At 48.4% G+C, this 13,835-nt stretch overlaps 1 protein-coding gene across 1 annotated transcript in view; it reads left to right on the top strand.

The window, feature by feature from the left end:
* The window catches only part of LOC142445403 (collagen alpha-4(VI) chain-like), a 126,338-nt gene that overhangs the window by 33,846 nt on the left and 78,657 nt on the right, over positions 1-13,835 (top strand). The window contains exons 7-12 of the mRNA XM_075547203.1: positions 616-1,161; positions 1,848-2,402; positions 6,059-6,381; positions 7,177-7,255; positions 10,731-10,876; positions 11,912-12,004. Of these exons, the coding sequence (XP_075403318.1) occupies positions 616-1,161; positions 1,848-2,402; positions 6,059-6,381; positions 7,177-7,255; positions 10,731-10,876; positions 11,912-12,004 (1,742 nt within the window). The remainder of the gene's footprint in view (positions 1-615; positions 1,162-1,847; positions 2,403-6,058; positions 6,382-7,176; positions 7,256-10,730; positions 10,877-11,911; positions 12,005-13,835) is intronic.

Consider the following 13,835-nt stretch of genomic DNA (forward strand, 5'->3'; position numbering starts at 1 on the left):
TCTCCCTTGGGTTGGGAGACAAGATTGATGTGCACGGAGGCGACTCATGGCTCCAGATAGAGTCTCTCTCTCTCTCTTTCTCTGTAGTTTGCTTTCAATGTCTCCATTTGTGAAATGTCAGCATATTTATTTCTTATTTTCTGTTGGGTTCGCCAGCAAAAGACTCTGAGACAAGGCCTTGGATGCAAATGATTTCTTTGGGAGGTGACCCTAGACCAGGAAGGCGAAGGGAGCCAGGACAGGATCCGTTCATGAGCAGGCTACTGCTGTAAGCAACCGGAACTCCGTTCTACCGCTGCCCTCCGGGAGCTTGTGTAGAACCCGCCTCTGAGAGGCTGGGGTTTTTGTCCACCAACTCTGTCAGCCACTGACGGCAGTTCCCACATAGACGCCCGGGCATTCGGGCCTGTCCAGCCTCCGGGCTGACCATCTTCTGGGTCAGAGCACACACGGGCATTGTTGCGGGGGGCTTCAGTAGAAAGTGGTTGTGGGGTCTGGAGGGCAGTCAGTGCTGAGGAGGCACGGGGCGGGGGGGATCGAGAGCCATCGTTTTGCCTGCCCCTCCATCCCGCTCCGCGCTCACGCCTTGGGTTATTGTTTCTTCCGCTTGCCCAGGTTGTGTGCAGATCGAGAGGGCAGATATCTACTTCCTGATGGATGGTTCTGGCAGCATCACCCCCGACGACTTCCTGGAAATGAAGGTGTTCATGAACGAGGTGATCAGGATGTTCCAGGTGGGGCCTGACAAAGTTCAGTTTGGAGTCGTTCAGTACTCGTTCGACACTCAGAGTCAGCTCATTCTAGGCCAGCACACCAGCGTGGCGGGGCTGAAGACGGCCATTGAGGGCATCCGGCAAATGGGAGGTGCCACCAATACCGGCCAGGCCTTGACTGACATTAAGCAGATCATCGCAGACACTGCCCGTGGCGGTGTGCCGCGCTATCTCGTGGTCATCACGGATGGGAGATCTGAGGACCCGGTGGCCGAGGCCGCGGAGGCCTTATGGAGAGACGCTGTCATGATCTACGCAATCGGAGTGCGAGACGCTCACACCGATGAGCTTAGACAAATGGCTGGCGACAAGATCTTTTTTGTGAATGAATTCGATTCCTTAAAGGCCATCCAACAAGACGTGGTACAGGACATCTGCTCCTCAGAAAGTAAGACTCTTTTTTTCATTTCTGCACCGCAATAAAGACATAGGTAGCAAAGCACCGGTTCTTCTTTCATAAAATGAGTGATGGAGTCATAGTAAACAGATTCATCATGTACAACCTTCATCTTTCCCCATGTACCCCCATCACCCCTAACAGAAACTCAGTGTCCCTGAAGTTCTGTTCCTTCTGTGTCTCCCTCCCTCCTGCCTCTCCCTCACAACCTCTCATACACGTCAAACAAGGTTTTGTTCACAATTCCCTCTCTGTGTCCTTCTGTCCCCGTCTTGTGTCCTCCTTCCAAGTACACGTGCCCCATCTAGTTGACTAGGCATCACACTTGACATTTGAATCCCCTGGTCAGCAAGTGAGACCCCCTCAGAGTGACCATGACCTCTAAGGCAGCGAGCCGGTCAACTTTTATATCCTCACCACACAGCTGTATCTTATTTCCCAATGGCTCTGTGCAGGGCCGTAGAAAATGGCTCTTGGCAAATGTGTTTTCCCATGAATGACGCACAACCAACTGAATGGCGTTCCGATGAGCCGCCCCGCAGTCAAGGGGGTGGTCCTCTTTCACCCCTTTGCAAATATTTTATGTTGTGTGAATGCTACTCCAGCTTGTCCCTGGGACTAGTAATTAATTGGATCCAGACTCTGAAAGGATGATCTGTTCTGTCCCCCCCCCCTAGGCTGCAGGGACAGGAAAGCTGACATTATCTTCCTGATTGATGGGTCGGAAAGCATCTCATCAAAGGACTTTGCAAAGATGAAGGGATTCATGGAGAGAATGGTGAACACATCTAACATCGGCCCGGACGAGGTTCAGATGGGCCTTTTGCAGTTCAGCTCAGACCCCAGGGAAGAATTCAGGCTCAGCCAGTACTCTGCGAAGGCGGATGTTCGTAGAGCTATCGCGGATGTTCAGCAAATCAACGATGGGACGCACACTGGGAAAGCTCTGACTTTCACCCTGCCTTTCTTTGACACCGCCCGAGGAGGGCGGCCCAGTGTTCCCCAGTATTTGATTGTGGTCACCGATGGGGTCTCCAAGGACAATGTTGCAGCTCCAGCCAAGGTCCTCCGGGACAGAAACATTATTATTTTTGCTATTGGGGTGGGAGAAGCGCGAAGGGCCCAGCTTTTGGAGATTACGAATGATGAGGACAGAGTCTACTACGGAGAAAACTTTGAGTCCCTTCAGCACCTGGAGAAGAAGATTCTTTATCAGGTCTGCACACCTCGAGGTGAGTGATAGACTGCTGTCTGGTTCACGTGCCCATTGTCGGCGTCGGGCACCCTGATGACTGGGTTCCTAGAACAAAATCGATCCTTCAGCTGTGCTAGGAAGAACACATAGCTTTGTGGGGAGGACAACTGGACTGCGCCGACCCTGTGATTCACGTCCTCCCTGGGCACCTGGCTGGTATAGTGGTTACGAGTTGGGCTGCTAACTTCAAGGCCAGCAGTTCAAAACCATCAGTTGCTCTGTGGGGGAAAGATGAGGCTCCCCTTCCGTAAAGAGTTACAGTCTTGGAAACCCAGAGGAGCACTTCTACCCTGTCCTGTGGGGTCACGATGAGTCAGAATTGTCTCAAGAGCAGTGGGTTCAGATCTGTTTTTTCCCCCTCCCTGTCACTTTCATCTCTTTGGCCTCCAGAGGGGCCTGCGCCTTCTCAGGACCATGTCTCCACAGAGGGTCTCCCCTCTTGCCTTTGTTCTCTGTTAGGGTAGATGGAAACAGGCTGGAATGTGCATTCCTAAGGTGGCTGAAGGTTTGGACCTGACACAACAGGGACAGACTCGGAGAATGACGTCAGCTAGACAGTCTCTCTGATGAAACAGACACACACTGTCTCAGGCAGGCGCCCCTCTAGATTTTAACCCAAACCAGTCTGGGCTTGCTATTTTGACTTTACCTTTCTTTGGCCAAGACTTGCCTTTCCCGGGTGATCGCCTTGGAAAATATCATCAAGTCTGACAAATGGGCACTTCAAACGTTCTTTTATTTTAGGGAATTCCCTTTATCAGTCAGCATGCTTTTGCCTCTAAGTAACCGAAACTCCATTTCCAGGAGCAGGGCTTCACTCATGGCATGTAGTCTGGAAGGTCAAAGGCAGGGCAGCCTCTAGGCCCTCGAGGAGCACAACCTGGATTTTGCGACTCGGTCTCTCACCGTCTGCATAGCATTGGATTATATACAATCATTCACCTATACATTCATTATAATCATTATATACATACATTATCATCATTCATTATATTCATTCATCTGATATTCACATGAGCCCCAGGCTCGTATCGTGATGCCCAATTTCCAGATACAACAGCGAGGCAGGTCAGAAGCACAGCACGGGAAGCAGAATGCGAACTCTCTCACAGTTTGGGGCCAAAGACTAAGCCCTAGCCCTTACTCCCATGAATCCTCTTTATGGACATCTGAGGCCCAGTAGGGGCCAGGTTTTATTTTGGGGGCAAGGCTTTCTTTTGAATCCCATTGAACTTCTAAAGTCGGAAGTTCTAGATGATAAATGAACATGTTTGCCTTTGCTATCTACGAGAGCATCCCGTGACTTTAAGGGCTCTCTGTGGGTTTGGAAATCATTTGAAAAAACAAGACAACCAAGCATATATGTGATTATTTTTTTAAGTAAGCATGCATTATGGGATATCCCTCATTAAGCAGTCTAGATTTTTCACACAGCAAACTGTTCGTTTAAATATGGCTGGGCATTATTCTAGGATCCCAGAGGCATAGGGAGTACCCATCGGGCTGCAGTCCCCAAGGTTCATAGTTCGAAGCCAACAGCCTCTCTGGAGGAGAAAGATGGGGTTTTCTATTCCCTTAAAAAGTTACTGACTTGGAAACGCACAGGGGCAGTTCTACCCTGTCCTCTAGGGTCGCTATGAGCGGGCACGGACTCGCTGACAGTGAGTGGGAGGCATTGTTCGAGGAGGGGAGAGAGAGGAAGGAAGGGGAGGACTGAACAGGGAATGCAGGTTCTCTTCTCCGTTCCTTTGGCACCACAGAGTAAATTAGGGTTTGTGTTTATCTTCAGCTGCGTCTTAGCTTTTCAGATGTAATTCTCTAGGCACTTGAAGAATGGCTGGAAGCTACTTAATTAAAAAGTCCAGAATCATAAAGCACAAAAGACAGAGATTATCTGGCAAGGTTCAAGCCTTCCCATTAACAGGCAAAGGAGCGATCCTTGTTACAATAACCAAGCGTCACTGAAAGCAGAGAGGCAACTGAAGGTGTTCAAATGATATGTCGTTATTGCAAAAAGGAAATTCCTTTCTGAAATTGTATCCAATATAGATATGGGATTACAGCTGCAAAAGCTCCCTTTGGTGAATTTAAATGGGAGGTTTCAAACATAAAACCAACAAGAGCTGGTTTATATGAATGAGTGGGGAGGAAAGCACCCTTTGTCCTGACAAGTCCAGAAGCAGATCTGGCCAGCTGGCTCAGAGGGAGAGACTGGGTGCACTGACAGCTTTCAGGCCAGCCCTGGATGCCAGGCTCCTATAACTCTTGGGGCCACTAAGACATTTGCACCAGTGAAACATCCAGTACGTGCTTGTTTCCCCCCCCCCCCTCCAAATTGTTCCAGTTTTGGTCTGAGGGCTTCAGAGTCGAATACCGCATTATGTGATGAGCTACAGAGAAGCCGGTTACACGTCCTGGCTTGGTTTGGATCGTACTGGTTTGCACAGGCTCAGAATCCACACGGGTTCAGAACCTGTGTACATCAGCACGATCCAAAACAAGGCAGGTCAGCAGTTTGAAACCATCAGCCACTCTGTGGGAGAAAGCTGGGGCTGTAGTCTCGGAAGTCCACGGTGGTAGTTTTACCCCATCTAGGATCGCTATGAGTCAGAAGCGACACGATGGCGGTGAGTTGGCCTTGTTCTTAAACCATTGATGACGTCACTGGGCAGCACATGTAGCTTTCTCTTGACTTCTTTTTCAATCCTTTTATTGGGGGCTCATGCAACGCTTATCACAATCCATCCATCCATCCATCCATCCATCCATCCATCCATCCATCCATCCATTGTGTAAAGCACATTTGTATATTTGTTGCCCTCATCATTCTCCAAACATTTGCTTTCCACGTAAGACCCTGGCATTGCTCTTGGCTTCTAACCAAAGAAAGGTTGCTCATTGAAATCCGCCCGATGGAACTCTGACACCTGTCCGGTCGCAGCCCCTGAGCGCCTGTGTGTGAGCACTCACAGTCCGGTTCTGCAGCCTGTGGGACACCTAGAGGCCCCATCGGCTCCCTGTTTCATAGTGTTTGATAAGTTACTGTTTTAGTCATTTCACTAGGTGTGTCTCTGAGCATCAGTGGTCAATTCTTCAGTGGAATTTTGTGGCTGGTCTTCTGATATACCCCGGAACGTGAGATTACAGCCTGAGAGATCAATGGACCTTCTGATCCTAGACATGGGCTTCCAAGGAGAGCTTGAAAGCCTTCACACGGGGGAATAGACACTGAGGGTGATTGTCGGCTGTGACCTCTTCTCATATGCCCCCCACCCCTGAAACAAGGGATGTGCATGGGTGACGAATGAGAAGGAAGCTTCCCGGGGAGAAGGAAATCGAATAGCTAGAACTGGAAGAGGCCCAAGAGTGGATCCATACCCTTCTGCACTCATTTACAAACATGCAATGTGCACCCACTTCATGCCGCGATATCGTAGTGTGTATTACGCTACTTAGCTTCTGTCTAATGGGTAGCAAACTCACCCCACCCCCCGCCAATTTAAACAACAACCATGATTTAGCTCATGTGTGGCAAAGGGTCTTCTATCAGGGTTGGCTTGGCAAGGCTCTTGACTCAATCATGCGTTTGTGGTCTGCAGATGACTAATCTGATTTTCTCCTCTGCCTGCAAAGAATGCGACCTGGAGTTGTCTGTAGGAATTGACATCTCAACTTCCGGAAGGCAAGTTCAGCAGGCGCTTGCAGGGTTCCTGCCAGCACTGATCCAACAGTTGGCTTCGCTTTCCAACATCAGCTGTGGCGGTCCCGGTCCAGTCGGCAAGAGGTTTCGCTACTTGGTTCCTGGACCCAACGGGCAGATTCTCTTCGATTCACAGTCCGTGAACTCCAGTGACACGATCCCTCAGATGTTGTCGGCTGCCAGGAACAGCCGTATGGATGCGAATTTTTTGCAGTCCCTGGGAGAGGCTACTGGCCTGGCCGCTGCGAAAGTAAAGGTAATACAAGAAGTGACGAGGACCGACCTGAGGGCTCTGCCATGCTGAGTAGGCAGGACCGGCCTTCGTGACTGCTCGCTCCTGGAGACCCGATCTAGAGGAAAGCCGTAGTCTCACCCAGTGGGAATCAATAAGAACGAAGTCTACATTCAAACCACCTTTCCTAGCAGCTCATGGCTGTGTCCGCGTGGCCCACCCCTCTGCTGCCCCTTACCTTGATACCCACAATGTTCCACCGGGATGAGGAAGTCTCTTGTGGACATTGGCTATCAAGTGACACCCCCAAACTGGATACACATTGTTTCCCCTCCAATCATTCTTCCAAAGAATATGATTGCCAGACGAACACAGTTCACTTTTTTAAATGAACGTTTTCTGTGAACAAAAGTGACACATTTTAACTGTAGAGAAAACATACGACAGAAAATATCAATAACCTTCCTCCATCTCTCCACACACATGTGCACACACGTATATGTACATGAACACACACACACACTCAAAAAACCTTGTTGCTGTTGTGATGTTTCGGCTCTGAGAAAGGCGGGCATTGTAAGACACAGTTTGGAAGGTTGAACAGCTTAAGTTGGTCCAAATCCTTTTCTTGGGGTGGGGTGGGGGTTGGTGTAACCCGAATGTTCATTAAATAGAAATGATAAGGACCGGTCAACAGGAAGAGGGTGAAACACGGGGCATGATCAGAAGAGCTCGCTCCTGTCTCTTATAAGAAACGTGCAACTGACACCAACCCTCTCTGTCACCTCTCCCCTTGCCACCCCCCCCAAAAAAAAACAGGTCCTTTTAGTATTCACAGATGGCCTGGATGATGGTGTAGAGAGACTGAAGGAAAAATCCAGACTCCTTCGCACCGCAGGTGAGTGTGCTGAGTTATCCTGGAGGAGAGGGGCTGGTGGCGGTGGGGAGTAGGGGGGCAGGGTGTGAGTTTGGGCTCTGCCCTCAGGGGCTGAGACACTTTAGAAGGATTCCAGGTGGCTCTGGGGTCTGTGCGGCACTCTGCAGGCTGACTTAGGTGACTGGGCTCAGGGACAGGAGGTCAATGTCCTCATCTCAGACACGGCCAGTCACCAGGCAGGCGTCTGCACTCCAAAGCACCTTGGTGGGGAGCAGTGCCGCCTGCTCCTTCAGGCTGTCTGGGAGTCCGAGTGGTGGGTAGTGGGGTAGGGGCCTGCAGGGTACTGATGCGTGCAAATTCTTCACAGCCTTGGCTGCTAACTGGGAGGTTAGAGGTTCAGGTCTACTAAGAACAAGGGTATGGAACCGTCCCCCCTCCCCCGCCTCTGCCAAAGACCATTTGGATATTTATAACATCATTTCGAGGGCCATGTGCAATTTTCAACTTTAATTTTTAAGTTGAAAATGTACGGCTTGAGACTTCCCTATGGCCTGCAATACTTGGTCAACCTTGTGTATGGCCCGCTCTATTTGGTCAAACTTTTAATGAGCACACACCGAATATAAGGGCCGGATAGGCCCACAGGCTGGCTGTTGCCTGCCCTTGACCCAGAGGAACTGGCAATGAGCTTCTGAAAAAACAGCCACTTCTACTGTGACCCACTTGGTGGCCTCAGGAGTGCTCCTATCAGTTGCCTCAAGTTCCACCGGCAGAGGGCGCCATGCGCCTCTTTTTCCTAGACCCTAACAAGGTGGGCTCCATCCAGCCCAAGGACTGTGAGGCTGTGCAGGACCGGGCAGTGCTTTGTTCTATTGCATGCCAGCATCGCTAATGGTTGGAACCAACTCCACGATACCTGACAAAAACAACACTAGAGCCAGCCTCAGGTTTCGGTTTGTTTTTATTCCCCTATTAACTTTTAAAAAATTGTGAGTTAGTTGCACCTTGCTCTTTACATTGCATTTTCTCTCCTCCTTTGCTCTTTAATTCTTCCCCCCACCCCCTCGTTCCCCCAAGGGTTAGCTTCAGCCTACACAGCATCTTTGTGGAAATTGGCTTGAGGTGGGACATGCTGGTTGGGTTTCGGCTCCCCAGCACCCTCAACTAGGTGTCCTGGTGTGGTGCAGTATTGACTGGTAGAATTGTTTGAGGTCCTTTTGCCCTTCTCTCTCCTCAGTGGAACGCATTCAACATATTCAGGTTTGGAGGATATGTTTTGCATTTTGTGATGGATGGGCTGGGATGTAAACAAAAATGATTACTTTTGTAATGACAACTTGCTCTCTTCTGAATCGGCTGCCTGGATTGCCATGGAAGTTTACATTTTGTAAATTTTAGAAGATTAGAAGTATGTGACAAAAGGGCGTCAACTTTGTCTAGGTGCTGGCTTAGAAATCCCATCACAAGGAATTTAATTTTAAGAAATAATTAGGAACAAGCACACATGCCTTTGAACCACAAGAGTGTCAGTGGCCTGTTTGCAAGAGCTGATGTGTGTGTGTGTGTGTGCACGCACGTGTTAAGGATTTACTATTCAAAATCTTAGCAGCAATTTGTTCTGAAAGTCCACGTGGAGATTTCAAACTGAGTTTGAAAAGCATTTTTGTCCATGTGTTCTCTACCCTGGGGACAATTCAGACAACCCTTTAGTGACTGCGTCAGTAGCATAGGCTAGGTTTTGCTGCAATAACCAACAGCCTCCAAAGTTTAGTGGTTGAATGTAGTCCAAGGGAGCCCTGGTGGGGCAGTGGGTTACATGCTGCGTTGCTAACCACAAGGTCAGCAGTTTGAACCCACCAGCCACTCTAGGGAAGAAAGATGAAGCTTTTTGCTCCAGTAAAGACTTACAGTCTCAGAAACCCACAAGGGAAGTTCTATTCTGTCTTAGGGTCTCTGTGAGTCAGAACTGATGTGAGGGTGGTGAGCTTTTGGTTTGGGTTTAAAGCTGGAAACGTGAGGTCATCTTTTCTTCTGCAAGACCACTTCTCAAGGACCCAGGCTAATGGAGGGTCCACCCTCACAGACACTTTTCCTGCCGCAGAGGAAAAGGAGCAGGGCAAACGTGGTACTCACTCTTGACGTCTCTCCCAGGGAGTGACGCGTGTCGCCTCTGCTCATATTTCGTTGGCCAGAGCAAGTCAGACGGCCACTTCGAGCTTACATCAGGCAGATATTCTTTAAGAGGTGAAGAACTGAGGGTCGGGAAAAGAATCTACAATTTCCCCACAGAAGCCTGATCCTATGATGGGCCTTTAGGGGAGGAGGGCGTGACCACTATGATGGCGAAGTGGTTCTCAGTGACCACTGTGCTTTCTAAGGATAACCCATAATCGTCTATTCCAGGAGTAGGCTTAGAAGGATGTAACGCAATACAGGAGCCTCTGGGTGGTACAAATGAGTCAGTGCTTGGTTCCTAACCAAAAGGTTGAAGGTTCAAGTGCACGTAGATGCACCTCAGAAGAAAAAGGCTGGGTGATTGACTTGTGAAAACTCAACTCTTGGAGCCCTATGAAACACAGGCCTACTCCGACATCCCTGCATCTCCGTGCATCAGAAGGGGCCCTACAGCAGCTGGTGAGGGTCGCTTCATGCAATAAGGGCTAAAAGCACACTGTCAAAATAAGCAGATACAGCAGAAGCAAGGAGACCATGGAAGAGCTACGAGAGTCATGTGTGGTTCTCCTGAACTACTTAACTTTCAACTGGCAGGATTTAGAATCAGGAGACCCATCCTTTATTATTTTTTAAAAATCATTTTATTGGGGGCTCATACAACTCTTATCACAATCCATAAATTGTGTCAAACACATTTGTACATCTGTTGTCATCATCATTCTCAAAACATTTGCTTCTACTTGAGCCCTTGGTATCCGCTCCTCATTTCCCCCCTCCTTCCCTGCTGCCCCTTCCCTCATGAACCCTGGATAATTTAGAAATTATTATTATTTTGTCATATCTTACCCATTTTCTGTTGTCCATCCCCCAGGGAGGAGGTTATATGTAGATCCTTGTAATTGATTCTCCCTTTCCACCCTCTCCTCCTTCTCCCCTCACGGTATCGCCACTCTCAGCACTTGTCCTGAAGGAATCATCTGTCCTGGAGTCCCTGTATTTTCATTTCCTATCTGTACATCCTCTGGTCTAGTGGATTTGTAAGATAGAATTGGGATCATGATAGTGGGGGTAAGGAAGCATTTAGGAACTAGAGCAAAGCTGTATGTTTCATCGTTGCTACATTGCACCCTGACTGGCTCGAGGAGACCCATTCTTAGAGCATGCATGCCAAAGCTGGCTTTGATTTGAATCAAGGTGCCCTTGTGAGACAAGACAGGTGAAGGATAAGAAAGGATGGGATGGCCAGTGACTGTCTGCGGCTAAGACTAAGACAGAGCATTCCAGAGGCACAAGAAACTCACCCACTGTGCATATTTTGAAGGGCTCTCTGGACTCCTTGTGGTTGGCCTGGAAGGTGTGCCGAAACTGGAAGAGCTCCAGGAGCTGGAGTTTGGTCGAGGGTTTGCGTACAGGCAACCTCTCAGCACTACACTGCCATCCCTCCCAGGCCTCTTACGGAAGCAACTTGTGAGTATATTGGTTTTTTTTCCCCCTCAACAATTTTATTGGCACATAATTTATATACCATGCAATTAAATAGTTCAATTCCTCAGTCGCGTCAAGGGGAATTTTATAATCACCACCATATCAAACCTAGAGTATTTGCACCCCCCAACACCATGGTTAAGGCATCTTTACAATGAGTTGTGTAATCACAATCGGTTCTAGTGTTCCTCACCCCTCCCGCCTTCATTGTTTACTCCCCTAATCCCCTTTCCCTGCCCATCGCCCACCCCGACCCCTGCAACCCCTATAACACCTTGTATCAGTTGTTATCATTATACCTCCACTCCTCCTGGGCTTCACAGCTGGGAAACCCATCAGAAAGCAATGAACAACAAATCGTACCCGGGTGGTACAGAGGAGAAGATCATATTATTATAAAAATGAAATTGGAAATAATGTGTAGTGGAAGAAGCCCCCCCCATCAATATTCAAGAAGCCAGGGAAGAAATTTCTGTCACCAAACAGCTAAGAGATGCTTGCACCCATTACAGATTCAGGTCGTGTCTATAGGGAGGTCAGCTGGATCCAGCCTCATCAAGATTACCATGGTCTCTGTGTGTTCTAGTAAGGCGATTTGGACCGTTGCCTTTGGCTCGTGTGGATCTTCCAGTGGCTCAGCCTGACTATTTACTTTGCAGATAGGTTTGGGGCTCCCACTGTCCTCCATAGACCTCTACAAATTGGGTGTTCATAATTTTAGCTCTGACACTTTTCTCTCCACCTTATTTTTTAAAGCACTCTCCTTCCCTCAAGGAGTTTTGGTGCTGCTGTCTGCTCCTGTAAGGATTGACAACCCCCCCCCCCGGAAACCCGGTCTGCTCCCATCAAGCACCGGACACCCTCCAGAGGGGCTCTGGATGTGGGCATGCACTGGGTGGGGGGGGGGTTCTTCAGAAAATAAAATGGTCTTTCAAAGCCTAGAGAGCAGTCTTTCTCTTTGGGGCATAATGTCATGCAAGCGAACAGATGAAAACATGCATTCTGCTTTATTTCCAGGACGCAATTGTAGAGAGAGCATGCTGCAATACCCAGGTGCAATGCTTTGGAGAAGAAGGGGACAGAGGAGCCAATGGGCGGCCTGGGAGAAAGGTAGGGGTGTGTTGGGCTGGGGAATGTGGACGGGGAGAGAAGTGACCCTTTGCTCTTCACTGCAGGGTATCTATCCACTTAACACTCCTTTGCTCAATTTAAAGCGCTCCTGGTGGTTAAGCACTGTCTGGCGGTTCAAACCCATCCACCGCTCCTCAGGAGAAAGACGAGGCGGTCTGATGCTGTAAAGACTGCAGCCCTGGAGGCCTATGGGCTGGCTCTCCTCTTTTCACTCTGAGACAGAAGCAACTCAATGGCTCACAAAACTCATTACCCTTGAGGCGATTCTGACTCCCAGCGGACTTATAGGACAGGGTGGCTCCTGGGGGTTTCTAAGACTGTAACTCTTTACGGGAGTAGAAAGCTTGGTCTTTCTCTTGCTGAGAAGCTGGAGCTTTCGAACGTCCGACCTTATGGTTAGCAGCCCAGTGCATGGCCACTACACCACCATGGCTCCTACTCAATGGCAGTGGGTTTTATTTTATCTTCTAATTTGAGGTAGGTGTTTATCTGACAGATGTACAACCGAAGTTTAGAAAAGGGCTATCATTTTCCCCAAATTGCACATTTATGGAGAGTAAAATTGGGCGATAAGCCCTTAGGTCTATCTGACGGCAGGTCTCACATTCTTTTCACCTTTTTATGGTGCCTGCCTACACGTGACAAATATTTGTATGAATGTTTTACAGTCATAAATGCCTCTTTCTCCCCCACCTACAATTTTCTGTATCATTAAACCAGGGAGAGAGGCGATGGATGCGGCTTACACGGAGGCGGTTAATTCCCCCACTTCCCACCCCCTGTTTAGCTCTAGGCTTTGCTGATGGGAAAAGACTACTTATCATACTTACGGGGAGAGTACCTCCTTTGAGATGACCTTCCTATAATCAGGGCCGGCCTGGTTTCATTCTCACAGGGATGGCGACATAATCACAGACTCATAGAAAAAGTTAAGTCCAACCCATTGGCATTGCTCCAGCCCTGGTGGCTTAGTGGTTACGTGGTTGGCTGCTAATTGCAAGGCCAGCATTCAGAACCGTCAGTGGCTCCTTGGGAAAGATGAGACTTTCATCTCCTGTGAACAATGTTGGTCTTGAAACCCACAGGGCTGTGCTGTCCTGTCCTAGAGAGTCGCCCGTGAGTCAGACTTGGCACGATGGCAGTGAGTTTGTTTCGCTTTGGTCTTTGGAAGGTTTTCCACGAAGCTGTGGAAGGCGCTCTTGTGGAATGGCCTTGCCATTCAGGTTTGCAGATTTAGAACCGTGTTAAGTGTATGATCACATTTTGAGAAATAAATTGTAGCAATGTCTTAGATAACGATATCCCTTTTCCTAGATAACTAGATCCCCTGGTTTAGATCACTAGATTCCTAACATTAGATTCTTTGTCTCTCGCTTTGCGCATTATTCTTTAACATCAAATTAGAAAGTTAAACTTAGTAACCGCTTGACATAATTTCTTCATAACTCAGAAAATACCTTAAAGAATTATTTTTAATTTTTCTGTTCTTTTGACTTCTTGGGACTTAGTAGTGGTTGTGTAGACTTTCCTGGCTTTGTTGATCACAAATAGAATATGTTGCTCTGTTTTATTAACCAGAGTTTAAGCTAAATTAAAATACACACACACACACACACACAGTAAAATGCCAACCGGGTTAGTGTGTTTAAGTAGGTTAGAGGAAGTAGGGAAAATAAATTAAATATCTGAGTCACGCAGAAATAAGTGGCCATTTCTCACAAGTAAAATGGTTATTGCTTACCGATGTTCTTTAAAACAAGATCAGAATCATCTTCAAGAGTTTTTCTATGAGCTTTAAACTAGAACCCCA

Source organism: Tenrec ecaudatus, chromosome 4, assembly GCF_050624435.1.
Source record: "Tenrec ecaudatus isolate mTenEca1 chromosome 4, mTenEca1.hap1, whole genome shotgun sequence".
NCBI lineage: Eukaryota > Metazoa > Chordata > Mammalia > Afrosoricida > Tenrecidae > Tenrec > Tenrec ecaudatus.